The sequence below is a fragment of the Zootoca vivipara genome, chromosome 9, assembly GCF_965207765.1.
Source record: "Zootoca vivipara chromosome 9, rZooViv2.hap1.1, whole genome shotgun sequence".
Classification (NCBI taxonomy): domain Eukaryota; kingdom Metazoa; phylum Chordata; class Lepidosauria; order Squamata; family Lacertidae; genus Zootoca; species Zootoca vivipara.
In genome coordinates, this window is record NC_142592.1 from 6321076 (window position 1) to 6339479 (window position 18404).

At 40.3% G+C, this 18404-nt stretch overlaps 1 protein-coding gene across 1 annotated transcript in view; it reads right to left on the reverse strand.

Moving 5' to 3' along the window:
* Positions 1-619: 619 nt before the first annotated feature.
* The window catches only part of ORC5 (origin recognition complex subunit 5), a 71673-nt gene continuing 53888 nt past the window's right edge, over positions 620-18404 (reverse strand). Inside the window, exons 14-15 of the mRNA XM_035127015.3 lie at positions 5535-5647; positions 620-1153 (exon numbers count right to left, since the gene is read on the reverse strand). Of these exons, the coding sequence (XP_034982906.1) occupies positions 1108-1153; positions 5535-5647 (159 nt within the window). The 3' untranslated portion in view covers positions 620-1107. The remainder of the gene's footprint in view (positions 1154-5534; positions 5648-18404) is intronic.

An 18404-nucleotide genomic window follows, 5' to 3' on the forward strand; every position in this document is an offset into this window, starting at 1 on the left:
GGGAACCATGGCAATATTGTTTGGTTTCTGTGCTAGGAGAAGAGTACTTCCATTATTGCTCTCCACTCTTTAACCTCTCTTATTTCTGCATCTTCCCAGCTCTTTGCCTTTTTTCCTTCCTCTTCCTTCCTTGTTGTCTGCTCCTCCCTCCCCTAGCTCTGCCTGTTGTAAGTTCTGGCTCCACCTCCTCCTAGCTCCACCTGCTAGTAGCTGCCCTGCTCTTCACTCCACCAGGCCCAACAGATAGCCACCACTGTGTCAAAAGCTAGAAAACAATCCACAATTTGACTAATGGTAACTGTGATATGTTTTACTTCTCATGATGTTTGTGTTTACCACAGAGAGAAGATCCCTGTGCAGCAAAACTCTGGAAGCTGCCCCAGAGTTCCTACCTCTCTTCTCCACGCTAGATAAGCTTATTATTCTTTCCAATATTACATGACAGTGTATCTTTAGAGAAGGGAGCAAATTGCCAAAGTGCACTCTTGTCTGAATGTAATTGCAACAAGCAACAGTAAGAACTGGGTGGTTAGTGAAAAAATAGATGGTATTTACAAATCTGTTCTAATAGTGAATCTACAAATAACTAGACAGGATCTAGGAATGAAAGATAAGCAGCTTGGTTTTTAAGTTTATTGTATTTTCTATTCCAATTTCTTAAAAGGTGGCCTTAGGACCGAGCTGTTTGGCAGACAAATGCAAAAGGTTCCCATGGAGAGGAAGTGAAAAGACTGGGCATACAAACAAGGCTGCTGCCATGTTCAAAGCACAGGGGGAGACCTTCATCATAGCACAAAATACACTCCTTAGTAAAATGGGTTTCAGGCAATTTCAGCGTTAAGATAACATCATTAAGAGCAGAACAGATTGTGCTTGGTCCCTGCTGTTTATAATTAACACGTTCTTTCCAAATACTCCAGGGTCTTGGGTAAATAGTCCTCAGCTCAGATCCATCCAGACCAACTAGTGTTTTCATCAGATCCCATGCTGAGCCAGCACCTGTTTTGGACAAATCCAATAGAGCCCAAAGTCTCCTCTCGCTGGATGGCTAAAGTAGATAGAGGAACACCAATTGCCTTAGTTGTCATCCCAGTGTCCAGATGGTCTTCACAGGAAGTCATACAAGTACTTTATGATGTCAAAGTTCACAGTCCTGTAAAACAACAGAGTATGTCAGTTTACTTAAATCTCTACTCCTTTTTGGGAATGGCCAAGTCACCTGGTGCACCTCTGAACTGAGACCTCCATGGTAATAATATTGCAAAGTTTGAATTCTGAATGTAACAAGGCTCTAAAATATTAAAGGTTGGCACATTGAGGCCGAGGCTCACACACTTTCCTTCTAGCATTGTTTTTCTACAGTGGAGGAACTGGTTGCTTGCCGTCCTTCCATTGGCAGGAGAGGACCTTTTTTAGGAACTGACTGCTTTTAATGAATAGACTGGTGCTGTGTTGCTTTGTAATTACTTCTATTTTTAAACAGATTTTATATATGTACATAGTTTTAACTCTATTCATGTTTACTTGCTTTTATTGTATTTTCTGTGTTTTTGGTGATTTTTATTATTATCTGTGTCTGTACTCATCATCATCAACATCATCATCCAACTCTCCACCCCATAGACAGAGATGTTCCACATGTAGGCCTCTATGTGCCAAATCTTGATTGTATGCTTTGGGGGTGAGGGGAGAAGAGGAGGAAAGGAAAAAGAATGCAAAATTACGGTTCTGTGTGTCTGAGCCTCTACCCTGTTTCTCATATTTTAAGACATACCCATAAAATAAGCCATAGCAGGATTTTTAAGCATTCAAGAAATATAAGCCATACCCCGAAAATAAGACATAGTGATAGGCACAGCAGCAATGCTGGCCGTGGCAGGAGGAGGAAGAAAAAAATAAGACATCCCTTGAAAATAAGCCATAGTGTGTTTTTTTGAGGAAAAAATAAATATAAGACATGTCTTATAATATGAGAAACACGGTATGTGATGCACCCAGATCATATACAGTCAAACCTTGGTTCCTGAATGGCTCCATAAATGATCTGGTAAATGCTGCAGTTTTCTAACGTTTTTCAGAAGCTAAAAGTCCGGCGCGGCTTCTGCTTGAGTGCAGGAAGCTCTTGCAACCCATCGGAAGCTGCACCTTGGTTGTCGAACGTTTCAGAAGCTGAACGGGCTTCTGGAACGGATTATGTTCAACAACCGAGGTTTGACTGGATGTTGTTTTGGTGGTTTACAGCAGATACTTGCCCCAGCAGCTACACCATTAGCCCAGCTGAATAAATGCACCTGAGTCGTCTAGTTACACAGCTTTTCAAAGACTATCAAACATTTAAAGTTGCTCATTCTCAGTACTGAAGCTGTAAAACAAATTTAGCTCAAGAAAAAAGAGGTTTTTTTTATATAAAAAAACCAACTCTAGTAAACATGGCACACTGTTTGGAAATGCAAAGCAGCAATCTTGTCTGCTATTGAGCATTCTGTTATTCGTCCAAACCACCTGTTTCAGCATTATGTATGGCATAACTCCTTCATCTGTACTAATTTGCAGTCTGCATTCTTTCTTTCTTGACAGTAGTTGACCCATGCTTTTTAACTAAACTTGAACAATCCAAGAATACTCAATAGGACAGAAGATTTGAATGTATTTTTGCGCTTTGTTAGAATGAAGAATTATATGCCAAGGGAGTAAAACACAGACTTCATTTTTCCTCCTTTCCAAACACATTCTGGTGTATTGTATTAACATTCTTGCACTGAAGTTTCCTTTTATATAAAAATAAGAAAAATTACAAGGTATGACAAAAATGAAACAATTTTAGAAATAATGCATTTTGCATAAAGTAACTGAAATTGGAATTCTAAAGACTAATTGGATCTCTTATTTGCCAAGGGGTCTAGCCATACACTATTTTCAAATCCATGCTTTTATTCATCATTTCTAAGGAAGTATGATACAGAGCACATCGAAGTGTCAAATATTATCTAGCCTATTACAATACTTAAAAGGTGTGTACTTAATTAGCAAATTATATATTTTAAAGATAAATGCCATCTCATGGTTAACATGTTAGACCTTTATTACAGAGGCTTAAAACTATATTCACTGGGAAAGGTTAAACTTGCTACACAAACATCACAATCAATCATTTGGCCTAACAAGCACCAATAATGACTCCGTAAGACGTTTTGTCCAATTAACTGATATTTCATATGCTAGCCACTTGCACTAGTGTAGGAGAAACCTGACTTTATAAGAGAAGCGACTCCACACTGAACTTCCCTACCAAGTCAAAAGCAACTCATTTTTGAAGATTAAGAAGCCAGAAGATCATTTAAAAAATGAAAGAAAGAAAAAACCCTCTATGTAGTTACAGTCTTGAATCAGGACATAGCCTTAAAGGATCTGTGCTACTACAAAGCAGTTGTACGCTTTCCAATTTACATCAGTGGAGAGTAAAGCTGCACCTAATCAGGACTGACCCCTCCACATAAAGTGAAAAGTATAAGCTACTGGAGGAGCCCTTCTGTTTCCAAGGAACTGGTACAGCAGAATGAAGGTATGTTAGGAGGTGAAATAATAGAAAGCCTCTATGGTACAGTGGAGAAACCTATGGCCCTCCAATGTGGTTGGACCATCATCTTTGACCATTGCTAAGAGAAAGAGAAAACAGTCAATGATATAGAAACAACTAGTAATTTCAATATGATTTCCCACAAACAGATCATTGCTTCTTTTTTAAAACCTTTCTACCCATCCACTGCCTTTCCCTCAGTCCAAACAGGACGGCCTTTCTACTTCACTCTGCTTTGCTACTGCAAAAAGAAAACCACTGCTACATATTTACAAGATATTATTCAAAATGGTTTTAATATCTTGCTTCCAAAACAGGAAACAAATCCAACCATAGACTAAGGACAATTCAAGGATATCCCTACTTAATGAAGTGCCTCCTGAAGTACCAAGAGATGCAGTATAAATACAATTTGTGGATAATTTAGGGATAAGACATTTAAACATTGTTTCTGAAATCCTTTGGGATTTTGATTTTAAAAAATGAATTCTCAAAGTAATAAAAACCTATTGGAAAGTAGATATTCTAGCATTCTGATTGAACATTATGCAAATCTTGCTCTTTTATTTTCTTCAAAGTCAAGTCTACATTTAAAGGGTTTCCTATGGTGAACCCTAAACTAATATAAATCAGGTGATTTTTCTATGTACAATTTCTCATTTTCAGCTAAGCTAATTTTGAATGAAGCTGAAGGACTAATCATTTGTGGCAGGCAACAAATAAGCAAAGGGCTAGGAAAACAACACTCTGCCTAAAATTTTCTAAGCTTTGTACAGCATGAAATATATTGGCAGACTCAGAGGAAAGAGGTTTTCACTCCAAATGAAATCTAAGTTTATAAATAAAAGTAACGGATAACTGCCATCACTGCAAAATCATGGTAAGCCAGTTTGTCCTAAATCATTTCACGAACGCCTATCTTCTGCCACTTTTGTGCTTGTACAGCTCAAACTAGCCATGCTATGTCTTGTTGTGTTATACGAATATGGGCCGTGGTTTGTCTCAAACAAGGGTGGTGGTGGGGATCCTTTTGATACCTATCTCTCTTGAAAAGCTGCTTCATTTGCTTGCAGAGACTCTTTAGCAACCCCTTAGTTCGTATCTGTATGTGAAATGAAGTCTAAGAAATGTAAACTTCCATTTGCTCACTTTCATTCCTTTACTTCCCCTGCGCACTTCCTCTGTCTGTCATTCCCCTTACCCAATTTACACTACCATGTCCTTTAGAGATGGCCCCGCCTTATTATTTTATGACGTACCATAAAGCAAGGTGGCTAACTAGATATTGTGACCTGTAGAAAGTGTTGGGCTCCAGCTCCTAAGACCCATGATCACTGGGCCTGATGGGAGCTAGTGTCAAGCAACAGCTGGAGGGCAACAGGTTATCGCCCTGGACAAAAAGCATCAGTTACAACCTCAGTGCTCTGTGTAAATGCAAACATATGAGCAAACTCAATATAAATCATGAATAGATCCTCCAGAGCAAGGATAAGGAACCTGGGGCCCTCCAAATATTGTTGGGACTCAAACTTCCCCCAGCCCTAGCCAGCATGGTGGGTGTTGTGGTCCTACAGCAATACAACAAGGTCACAAGGTCACTGGCATATGGCAGGTTTGCACACCTTGAGACCCACCAAGGTAAATGTATTCTGGCAGCCATGTCATGGAGCTAAGGAGGGGAATATACCTTTGGCCTGCTTTTTGTTTTGCTAAGCACATGTCAGGCACAGCTACTGAGCTGTATTTTGTTTGGTAGGTCACACAAACGATGCATATTTGCACTTCACTTTACTGCTAGATTTACAATCACTTTCATTTACTTATTTTGCAGCCAGTTTTTATTCACTCTCAGCCATCCTAAGATGCACTTCCCCGTGAATGGCTAGGAAATATGTATATATTTTTCCATTTTGAGAGTTTGTTCAAGTAGCATAAGAAGGCCGTGAACACAGCTCACCTCGAAATGGATCTGATAAAATCTAGAGAAACACTGCATTTGTATCTTGGTCCATTGAGCTGGTCATCGTGGCCTACTAATGAGAGGAGCTGTAGTGTCACAAGGGAAGTGATCTAGAAAAAGAATATAGGGGAGAAACCTTAATTAGCTTTACGTTAATCAAGGCAGCCATCACCACATAAGCAACATACCTTTCCAACCGGCTAGCTGGTTTTACACAGCAAAGCACCTGCTCAGGTCTAAACCAAGTTTTAAGACTGGAGAGACAAAGATGGTTAGCAAATGTAAAACTCAATTAACTGAAACAAATAATAAAATACAGAATTGAATAAAATTGAGTTGAGTTAAAATTCTAGAAGCCTAGTTGCTCTAGCATTGTGGGCATCCTATGGCTTGGATGCATAGCTGTCAAGTTTCCCTTTTTCTCACGAGGAAGCCTATTCATCATAAGAGAATTTCCCTTTAAAAAAGGGAGAACTTGACAGCTACGCTTGGATGCCACAAGGATTTTGTTGGCAAGAGTGCCATTGCCCTGGCTGTGGCACAAACCAGCACTGTACTCCAAGCTGCCTCTCCCACAGCCTGTTATTACCTGCTCCCCTAGTTGTAAGATGTAGGCCAGGCTTCCTCAACCTCGGCCCTCCAGATGTTTTTGGCCTACAACTCCCATGAGCCCTAGCTAGCAGGACCAGTGGTCAGGGATAGTGGGAATTGTAGTCTCAAAACATCTGGAGGGCCGAGGTTGAGGAAGCCTGATATAGGCAAAGTCACGCCAAGACAGAGACATCATGTCCAATCAAAACTATTTGTCCTATTAGCTGACATGACTTGGTAAGTGTTATAATTTAGTAAGGTATCAGAAAATTCTGTTTAAGAACTGACAGCTACAGTATAGCAGGTATAAGTTTTGTTTTCAGGCGCAAGCACCCTATGTCTCCTGTCTCTTATTTTGTTTCGGGTGTATTTCATTTGTAGAAAACAGAGATGAAGCACATTTAGACATGTTAAAGTACAACTTGTTTTATTTTTTACAGTTAAGTGAGAAATTTGCTTTTCCACGTTCAATAAAAGATTGCCAATTTCTTTATATTATCTTCCTTCTTTTGGCAGTATCTTCTTACCATTTTTGTGTTTCCTCAAACTGTAATCTAAACTGCCAAAATGAGAAATTTCAATAATGCCAAGTATTCAAAGATACTGCCAGGGTCCCTTTCGCTTAGCTTGAGAAGAACTCCCATTATGTATTCCTAAAATTATGTTTGAAAATTCTCATTTTAAACCAGTCATTCATTCAGCTAATGGAAAATTATTCAGGATCAAAGAAGAGGTTTAAGGAGATAAATTAAGCCACACATGAATCCACAAATGCACCAAAAAACACAGAAATTTTAAGTTATACAGCCATACAGGGTAAGTGGAGATGCCAGGGACTGATCCTTCCGTCTTCTACATGTAAGCACGTGATTCACCGAGTTATGACCAAGGCAGCAGCCAACAGAGGTGGTTTCTTGACCCCAGGCTGGTCACACAATGTGACTGCTGTGCTTGTAGGTCACAAGTTGTATAGGCTGGCCTCAAAGATCAATCTAGATTTGATACAAGTATAGTACTGTATATTTTGTGACACAGTCTAAATAATGTAAAGTGCATTATTATTACAATTTATTGCTTGCCTTCTCCCCAAGGTCCCAGGGTGTCAGGGCTGGAATGAGACGCAGGTCAGCATGAAGAAGCAGAGCACCATTGTCAGTGAAATTCTTTATTCAAGGTAACGGCATACAACTGAGCAACACTTCCCAGTAGGTCTTGCCCCTATGGAGCAGTTGCCAGGACTGAAGGTCTTCCAACCTTTCTAAGACTCCTCTTCACCTGGATGTTTCTCAAACTGTGTCTGTCCACCTCTGACCTCTGTTCTGCTCTCCTCATTAACCTGCACCTTCTTGGAAACCAGGGAGGGAGGGAGCTTGTTACAGCAAGAGAGGGAGATTCCCTGGATTCTTCAGCAGTCTTTTGACCCCCATCCTCTGCTTCATCCTCAGAGTCTGAACTGCTTCCTGTCGCAGGCTCTTCCTGCTCACTAAACCCTGCTGCCCCTTCAGCATCCGGCACCTCCTCCCAATCTTTTCCCCTGACCTTTCCACAGTGTCCCATCACCAACCCCTGGCTCCGAGCCTTCCTCCTCTGGGCTTTCCCCGACTGGTACTTCCCATCACTCCTTGTCATCCAGCCAGTCCCTGACACAGGGTGGGTTGGAACAGAACTTTATAAAACTTTTTTTTAATGGTTTGGAGGAATAAAGGGAAGCTAAATCAGAACAGCGCCTGATGCCTACTTCATAAGATGTTCCTAAAGTGGTTAAATGTTTTGCAGCTACACTCTTTAAAAGTATGTCTGAGGTGAAGGAGCTGGGCACCTGGAATCTGAGTTCATTTGACAGTTTGGTTAGATCCGTAATGTGCAGAGGACTTGTCTCTTTTATGCACTCTTTGCTGGTAGACCTTCAGTTCCCACCCCGTTCCTCTGAAATCTGTTGAGGAGATGGATCTTGGAAGTGAATTGGATAATGTGCTATGGGGAAAACTATGGCTTACTCCCCCTTTTAGATTCACATCCACAAATATCAGAGAAAATTCCTTCAAAATAACCCATTGATGGTTCTTGGACTCCAGTTCGCCTTGCACAAATATCATATTAACTGCGATTTCTGAAATATAGTTTTCTCTCAATGTGTGCAGATTACATTGTTACAAAGACAAATTTAATTAAAGTGCTATAGATTATTCATTAATATATTATTTACATATAGTGGAGCATGCTCAACGAAGTCTGACAACTGACCAAGATGAACATTTTAAGATGGGGAGGGGAAGGCCACCACAAAGATCAGATTAGTATGAGAAGCAGCAACCTAAATTAAAATTGTGACTTATCCAGTCCAAGAAAAGTTAGCTGCATTTAAGAGTAAATGGGAAAAGTTAGCAACAGCTAATTTGAGTAACACTAATGTCAACAGGATATAAATATATCTAATTTCCTCTAGGCTTGTTCTATAGGGCTTGGTATTACAGGTGGTATAAGGTCACCTCAACCTTTTATTGATGTTTCCACAAATTGATTGTATGTGTGCATTATACTGTTCACCAGTTAAACTGTTAAGATGCCTTTACTAATGTGGGAATGTGTTGTATTCTGCTGGTTTTTGCTATGTATTATCTTACAAGTCTGGATATTCACATTTTAAATTATTTTGCTTATTTACAGCAACAAATCTCTACAAGTTTACAAAACAATTTACCACAGAACACAACTAATGATGTGTACCTAGCACTTTAGAAAAGGAAAACAGACAGAAATGGGCCCAGACTGCTTTTCAGAAATTACATTTATTACAGAAATTTTCTTGTATGCCTCCTAAATTTCATAGGGTTACTTTTTCTATAAAAAGGTATTTTGAACCCCTAAAGTTAAAGAGGAAAATTACTCTTCATTCACTCAGGCCCTTATTCAGTCAACGATGAAGCATAATGGAGTAATCTGTTATTACAACTGCTCTTTTACACCCCAGTGCACCATTATTGGCTAATCATTTTTGCAGGGTATGCTTGCAGCTGGCCTCTTACACTCTGCGACTACCGATGAAAATAGGTCATATTCCACAGCAGGAATGGCATGAGGCTCATAAAAGCTCCCAGCAAACACACCAGCTTAGATGACTTGGAGTTGGACCCATCTAAATATTATGGAGAATGCAGATTCAAAAATGACCTTGCTGTTGCATTACAAATGTGCCAGCCACTCTGTTAACAACAAGGGGGGGGGAGGGAACTGTGACAAATTTCCTCTTCTTTTCTCCAAATGCAGTAAAATGGAACAGAAGGTCGGTATTGTAAAATTGCTCCCTAAATCTTATGGCTATAAATCTGATATGGTGTCAAGCCTGGATATGAAATTTCTGATTAAAGTTTTAAGCATAACATGGTAGAGTAGATACAAAGACTTTGGCCATTGCTTACAGACAAGGTTACTTATCTGGGTAAACTGTAGCCCTAGTCACCTGGTTTGATTCATACAATTCTGGAGTAATAACAACTCAAGGTAATTCACACATGAAAAAGTATCTCATGCCCTGTTCATTTTTGTTCTCTCTCTCTCTCTCTCTCTCTCTCTCTCTCTCTCTCTCTCTCTCACACACACACACACACACACACACACACACACACACACCACCCGCCCACCATGTTAATGAAGCAAATCAGTCTCTCCCCTTCTGAGCAAAACTGGTAGGTTTCTTTATCATTTGCTGTAATGGATGGAACTTCTTTGAAAGGTAGAAAAAAAGTAACACATTTCAATTAATGCCATATTTGTTTACCATGCTGAAGATTTATCATAGTCCAAGCTCACCCAAAGAATTCTACTCAGGATGCATTAAGTAAACACAAAATCTCAAGCTTCACCTGTGACAATCTACCCACAGTAAGGGAGAAGGATAAGAAAAAGGGGAAACGTGAGGCTGAGGTTCAAACCCAAACTCACTATAGATATAATCCTGGGAATGAGCAATTGAACATGCCCTCCGTGGCTAAACTACTGCATAAAATTAGTATGGAGTATTATCAGCAGCCATGTTCCTTCAGCTCTGCTCCTTGTGCCCAAAGTTGGGCAGATCGGAATCCCATCTGAAGATTGGGGTACTAATCTCTGGGGGGAAATCTATCTCAAAATATAAGAGGAAATGACTTGGCTCAGAGAAAAAAATTGTACTACATTAGGAAAATGATAAATGCAATGTCAAACTAACTGTGCCCCTTGGTAGGGGAAATAAACTCCCAAAGTCTCAATTGTTACAGAGCTGTTTTTCCTTTGTGTCATATACTATACTCGCAGTATTTCACTGTCACTATATACCACAATACACATCTATCTACAAGGACTTGAAAATAGCTTTAAAAGGGTATAACCTTTGAGATAATATATATATAATAAAGAATCTTTAAGCAGCAAGTAACTAGAATAATATATACTTAATATATATAATATTACACAGATATTTCTCATTCATGAAATACAAGTATGAGGAACATGCCTTAAGGAGTGAAAGAAAATAGTGTTGGGACTACTAACGAAAGAAGAGGCACTGGCTTGCACAGTAAATGGCTGTTGAGTTTTCAATTGGAAATGTAACCCAGTCAAATAACCACTGTGGAAGAAAAATTATAGGCAGAGGTGTTTCGTGTTCATTGCCAACATGAAAATCCAACATTACTTGGCGAGCATGAAAGAGTGAACAGCTGAAAAGGCCTGGTTTCGTATCTAACAAACAAATACAGATAAACAAATTTGGGTATGCATTGATTAAAATACAGAGAATGTGGTTTAAGCTCCTGGCTTGTTCATATCTAGTAACCATGGTTTCCTAGTTTCGACCTAACTAGAAACTATGATTAATGGAAGATTTGTTGGCTTGTTACAGTATATGAAGGGAGGACAGAAGGAGCAGCAGGAAGACTGAGCATGGGCAAAAACCAGACCTAAGTAACCACATAAACTTTGCAAGGGGCTTCCAGAGAAGGAAATCAAACAATTGTTTGTGCTAGCTGTAGTTTGCTGTTACCGGTATATCTCAATGCACAAATCACAGTTACTGATATCTGAAGAAGTGTGCATGCACACAAAAGCTCATACCAATGACAAACTTAGTTGGTCTCTAAGGTGCTACTGGAAAGAATTTTTTTATTTTATTTCACAGTTACTGCTGTTGGTCTGTTACGAAAGATGGTACTATAGAGATAAGACTTGCTCATTCTCAAGAGACAGGAGTGGGGTTATGAAGCTGGATGCTGAACAGATGGAAAAATAAATCGAGACAAGCAGCTCTAAACCATGGCTTGGCATGAAATCTGCATACAGCCATGGTTAAATACTGATACAACAAAAGTATGGACATGAACCAGGGTTGATATCACAAAACTCCTATGTTCTAGATTTTACATTATGTTCACACATAGTTTTAGTTCTTTAATATATCATTCCTTTATCTGCCACATTTGAATCCTGGGAAAACAAATAAATACATCACAGATTATTGCTTTACTCAAAAAGATAAAAGAGAAGAGGGAGCTGGCTGGCAGACAGACAGACAGAGAGACAGGAGAGCTATACATAACTTAAGTGAAGAATGGCCTTGGGAGACCTATAAATAAGGTACAGTTACAAGCACCGAGCAAGCACTGATATTCTATGATAAAATACAAACAACAGAAAAGTTGTGTGGTCATTTAAGGCAGGTATCTCTGACGTTTTCAGACCTAGAACTCACTTTTAACCGAAACATACATTTGGGGACTCATTTCTTAATCATTTACCATATATTTGCACAGTGGTAGGGCTCCTGTTGCAACCCACCTTGGATCAGGCCACAACACTTTGGATCAGGCTGAGACCCACCAGTTGAAGAACAATAATTTAAGGCAAACCACTGTCACAAGATCTCTTATGGAGCAGCCCACAAACCCCAGACAGACATGAAACGGGCAGAAAGCAGAAGTAAATCAGATGTACTGTATTTCAATTGCCTAAAGAGCACGTAACTCCGTTTGATGAAAGGAAGTCAATGAAAGCATATGCCACAGGGGAAGACAAAGACTGAATACCATTGGGAACAATACGGTACCAGCATGAAATATTAGTTGATTCAACCTGAAGTTTTAAAATTTCTTAGGTGTATCTCTGACCGTCATACACTTGTCTAATTCCAAAGGTTAAAAACATCTTTTTAGACTTAATTACAACATGATTCTGAGCCCCCAAGACATACTGAAACATACTCTACTGTGAACATCACGTCTTCAGTGTTTTCAGTCATTCTACACTATCTTAAAACTCTAAATTGTTTGCAGTGTCATCTATGTTCAGCTTCTCTTGCTCTTTAAAAAGCAGTGCAAAATTAGTCTTTTGGCTGCATTTGTTCAAAACCCACTGCTGCTGGTACTTAAGTTCATACAGATGTTAAAACCACTAATACGTAGCAAAAAGCACTTTGAAAACCAGATGTCATTTTGAAAACACATTTCAGACAGAATGTGCAGAACTAGCCTCTTGGAATTACATTCAATGATGCTTGCACAAATTATGTTGGCATAAAAATCCACTTATGCAGTGAGCAGCAAAGCTAACCTATGCCGGGGCGGGGGTGGTACTGACTGTTTCTCTAAAAACAAAAAGATGTTTTTAAAATATAGTTTTTTTCTCACAATCACTGGTGAGGCACCCTACAGATTAAAAAATATGGAAAAGGTAAGAAAATACCTTATATAACAGGCTAAGATCTGTCAGTAAAGCAACACTTAAAGATTCCTTCGAATCTTGAGGTATTAGCAAATCAAACCCCTGAATACTTAAATACAAGGCTGCAATCCTATACCTCAGGCGTGTCCAACAGGTCAATCGTGATCTACCAGTTGATCGCGGGGGTGGGGGTGGTCAATTGCAGTAGCAAGTTAGTGTTTGCTTTGGTGTTCCAACTTTGTCCCCCCCCCCAAAAAAAAGCTCAACAACTTTGGTCAACCCTCCCCTAAGAAAAGCTTAACATCTTAGGTCAAGTTACAGGTAGGTAGCCGTGTTGGTCTGCTGTAGTCGAAACAAAATTAAAAAATTCCTTCCAGTAGCACCTTAGAGACCAACTAAGTTTGTCATTGGTCTGAAGAAGTGTGCATGCACATGAAAGCCCATATCAATAACAAACTTTGTTGGTCTCTAAGGTGCTACTGGAAGGAAGTCTTTTATTTTCTTTAGGTATTAGGTCAAGTCTCCCTTTAAAAAAGCTCAACAACTCCTGGCACTGAAAATGGCCAGATCTTTTAATACTGTGAGTAGATCGCAGTATCATGGGAGTTGGACGTGCCTGCTATACAGTGGTGCCTTGCTAGACGAAATTAATTCGTTCCACGGGTCAATTTTTCGTCTAGCAAGTCCCAGTTTCCCATAGGAATGCATTGAAACTTAATCAATGCGTTCCTATAGGCTCTGGGGGACTGGCAGTGGCATGCAACGGGGCTTCGGAGAAGGTCTCTGAAGCCCCGTCCGATGCTGGCTGTGTGCAAGGCGGCGGGGGGGGGGGGGGAAGAGAAGCTCTCTTCTCCCAGCCACCGCCTTGCCTGCCTCCCCCGACACGGAGCGCAGCTTCGGAGACCTCCAAAGTTGTGCTCCGTGCCGGCTGTGCGCGTCGAGAGGCAGTGGCGGGGGAAGAGCTTCTCCTGCCGCCTCCCGCCTGCCTCCCCCGACACAGAGCGCAACTTTGGTTGCGCTCCGTGCCGGCGAGAGGCGGCGGCAGGGGAAGAGCTTCTCCCACCGCCGCCTCCTGCCTACCTCCCCGACATGAGACGGCGCTTCAGAGACCTTCTCCGAAGCGCCGTCTCATGCTGCTGGTGCGTCTGTCTTCCCCGGTGGGGCGGGGTGGTGGCTCCAGAGCAGAATCGCAGCGGGCGCTGCTTGCCCCCGCCTGTCTTCCCCGAGCCAAGGGGAAGACAGGCAGGGGCAGCTGCCGCACCGCCGCGTTTCGGCTCCGTCCCCCCTGGCAAAGGAAGATTAGCTGTCAGCTTCCCGCGCTGACAGCTGATCTTCCTTTGCCGCTTTCTATGGCCGCGCTTCATAAGACGAAGCGGCGGTCATAGAAAATTTTGTCGTCTTACAAATGCCTCTCGCAACGCAAAACTCTTTCGTCTAGCGAGTTTTTCATTGTGTGAGGCATTCGTAAAGCGAGGCACCACTGTACCTATATCCTATATGAGAATACTGGTAAGCTCTGTTGAAAATAATGCTTCCTGCTGAGTAGACATATGCAGAATTGCACTGATAAATCTGATAATGCACACAACTTTAACAAGGACTGCAAAATATTCTGTCAAGTGTAAGATGTGTCACAGAGGGTGTGTGGGTACTGGAAAGGGGTAAACTCCCCTTCCCATTTCCAGTTGATGGCATCTAAGCCATGTGGCAGCAGTGGAACAAATAACTGCAAAGGAAGAAAACATCTCAATGCAATGTAGATTCCTCTCTGTTTAGAGGTGTATGCGAGGAGGCAAGAGGAGAGGAAAGAAAGAAGACAGCACCATCCCCAGAGTACAGGAAAGTACCTCTACCCAGACCTTGAAACTCAGGTTTAGCTACTTGAAAATAAATAAAATAAAAATGTTGTGTACGTGCCATCAATCTGTCAACTATGACTCTATAAATAATTTGGCCATAACTGCGATATAAGATGCTCTGAAAATCCAACAGTAATATGCCCTACTCTAAGTCCTCTGACTTCATGCTCTGACAACACACTGTCAAAGGGCGAGTCAGACAGAACTTGGGAATCCATGAAGATTGTTTCAGGTAATTTGTTATTCTCACATAGGCACACAAAACCGGGGGGGGGGGGGAGAGACGGACGACACTTTCCAGTAATTGTATTATTCATTAAAAAGTGTAGTAAACAATATTCATCCCATTACTATCCAAGAGGTGGGCTTAAGATCTGGACTAAAAGCATGCCAAGTTCTCAGTATAAAATAGGCCTCAAATGAAAATGGTTGCTTTTTGTGAGACCAACAGAGGTCATACTTCACCCACAATGTACAAAGGATATTTCATTTACCAGTTCAGGGTCAAAGATGTCAGATTGACTCAATCTGTTAAAGTTTAATCAAACCTCCACTTGTGTGATTTTTATTAATTACTAATTTGTGAAGTTATCAATTGTCTTCCAGTATCCCCTACTACTATTTTTCATTTTCTCTCTCTAAAGTATCACCATTATGGAAGCAGTACTAAACTTTGTCATTTTTAAAATCATAAATATCATCTCCTTTTTCACTTATTAATGAAGCCTTTCCTTTCCACATTATATCTTCAGACACAGAAAATTGAAAGGAAAGCCCAATATTCGTAACATTTTTAGATAGTTAACATTAACTCATCCGGATTCATATTCTGCACCTGCTTATATATTCTCACTGATTCATATGAGGCTTATATATTTCTTTTAGATTTGTTGTTTTAATATTTATTTTATTCACATTCTGCTCTTATATAGGGTTCCCAGTGGTCTCACATCCAGATTACTGATCCACATCTCTTAGCCTTAGTAATGTTGCAGCGTTTAACTGTTTCTAGAATCCAGTTACTGGGACTTATACATTTATTCTGTGCCAACGTCTTTAAAGCTACAGAACTTGATGTCTTGATACCTTAATGCAGGTGTGGGAAACCGTGGCCCTGCATATATTGCTTAGACTAAACCTCCCATCATCCTTGACCATGAGATGATAGATACCCAACATTTGAGGGCCTATATAGGCTCCCCAATCCATCTGCCATTCACCAAAAAACAGGCAGCTTACACATGCAAGCATACATACCTGTCACTATGCAGTTGTGAATGAGAATGCATGACAGCATGATAACAAATTGACTTTAATGAGACAGTATGTATATCAAAATAGTATTGGGATTCCACTATATATGGAGGCTGGAAAAAGCAACCACTGTTGGATTTGAAATGGCTTCTGCACACTAGGGTGACACATTCTGGCATGTTTAGCTTCCAATAGGGAAGGACGAGAAAAGCTACATATCCCTCTTTGAAAAGCTACATATCCCTCTTTGATTCAAATATTAGATGTAACATGCCATCATGAATAGCTATGTATTTTTAAACTTTAGAGTTTTAATCTTAAGTGGAGCAGAGTGCCTTAAAGTTCAATTTCAGACCATGGTTTATTTTAGAATTTTCACCTAGCCTCCAACTGAATGCAATGATGCATCTTCATTAGAAGACTATAGAAAACTGGATATGCTTCTCAATATTAGGTCTTCATCAGCACACTTCTAAACAAAATTACATTTGTGCAAAAATATGCTTAACGTATACAGCTTTCATTTTTTTAAATGGTGTGAGAAGCATGTGTTAATTGCTGTCTATTTTAAATGTAAGATAATTAAATGTTGAAAGGGTATTGATCCAATCTGGCACAGGGAAGCAAGATATTACGGTAATAAGGCCTAATTACCCAATACCACCCACACACCAACAAGATGTGTTCTGAAATATAGATTTTTTAAAATGATGTATCATAGGAAGACACACACACACACACACAAAATGTGTGGGAGCTTTGTTTAAAATGCGACACTTCAAAATAGAAAGAACTACCATGTGCTATTTCCTCTCTCAATATTTCCAAAACAAATTTAAAATAGGGAAAATGCTTTTGATCACACAGCATCCCTAATGTTTTCCTATGGATCAGCATACACTGATTATGTGTACATATTGGATTATGTGTACACTTATTATGTGTACATATACATTGGATTATGTATACATTGGATTATGTGTACATTGGATTATGTGTATGTATGACTATTCAAAAATAAACTTTTTACCACTTCATTTTATTCCCGTGTATAGGAAGAAAAGCACTCCAAGCAAACTTGTAGTGTGTTTTAAATATGCTGGCAACCACCACAAAATTGTTGGGCCCTAAAACACACAAGACATGAGCAAAGAAATGCTTTAAGGCCTGGAACTTGATTGGGACTCTGAAATACGATTTTGTGTTTCACTTGCCAATCTGGGCATGAAATCCCTTTTCAAGGGAGTCTCCTGGGTGCAAAGAGATATACTTGGCCACAATTCTCATTAAATAATTATTTTTATCAGAGAGCAGCAGAAAGACATCGTGTAAAGAAGTAGATTCACCAAAATGAAGTTCAGATTATGACAGGAGTCGGAACAACCAAGAGAATGCTGGAAGATGCAAGTTCTGTCAAGGTCAAATGTCCACAAGCCTGAGCCTCTATTTTAATGAAGTTTGTGCCATCCTAAATCCTAGGGAAATGATATATGCATGTGGTGTTTTTCCTTATAACTGGAAAAACTGACTTGGTGAGCCAACCTTGTTATAATCAGCACGAACAAGGGGTATAGGAATCAGACCTTTCTTAAGGTGCACATGTATTCTGCAGGGGGTTCACATTAATAGCAACCACTTCTAAAGTAATAATCACCTTCCATGATGTAAAGCTCTTGGTCCCGCTTGTACTAATTAGCCATGAAATATTAATAGCAGTTTAACCTCATCTCCTTAAGTACACACACACAGCACATAATTGGAAGACATTTGAGAATAGCCTCTCAAATGAAACCCTGTTGAAAAGCAATCCACTTGCTATCAGTTGTCCACCATTCCATTTTCTTTTTGGCAAAAGCAGGTTATTACTACCACATAAAGGGATGCGGGTGGAGCTGTGGTCTAAACCATAGAGCCTAGGGCTTGCCAATCAGAAGGTCGGTGGTTCGAATCCCAGCGGTGGGGTGAGCTCCCATTGTTTGGTCCCTGCTCCTGCCAACCTAGCAGTTCAAAAGCATGTCAAAGGCAAGTAGATAAATAGGGACCGCTACAGCGGGAAGGTAAACGGTGTTTCCGTGTGCTGCTCTGGTTTGCCAGAAGCAGCTTAGTCATGCTGGCCACATGACCTGGAAGCTGTCTGCGAACAAACGCCAGCTCCCTCGGCCAGTAAAGCGAGACGAGCGCCGCAACCCCAGAGTTGTCCACGACTGGACTTAATGGTCAGGGGTCCTTTACCTTTACTATCACATAAAGAGGCACAAAACTCAACCAGCACTTCATTTCAACAGTTGCTATTCTTCAGGTGCTACTTGGCTTGTTGGGATTCCGTCTGTTTAGAACACATTCCCCTTAAAAAAGAATACTTTACGAATGCTCATCAAGTCTAGCATACATTACACCTTTGCATTTCTCCATCTTAAATGTCAATAAATCAATAAATCTCTCCTAAAATTCTACCATAGGTATCAGTTTC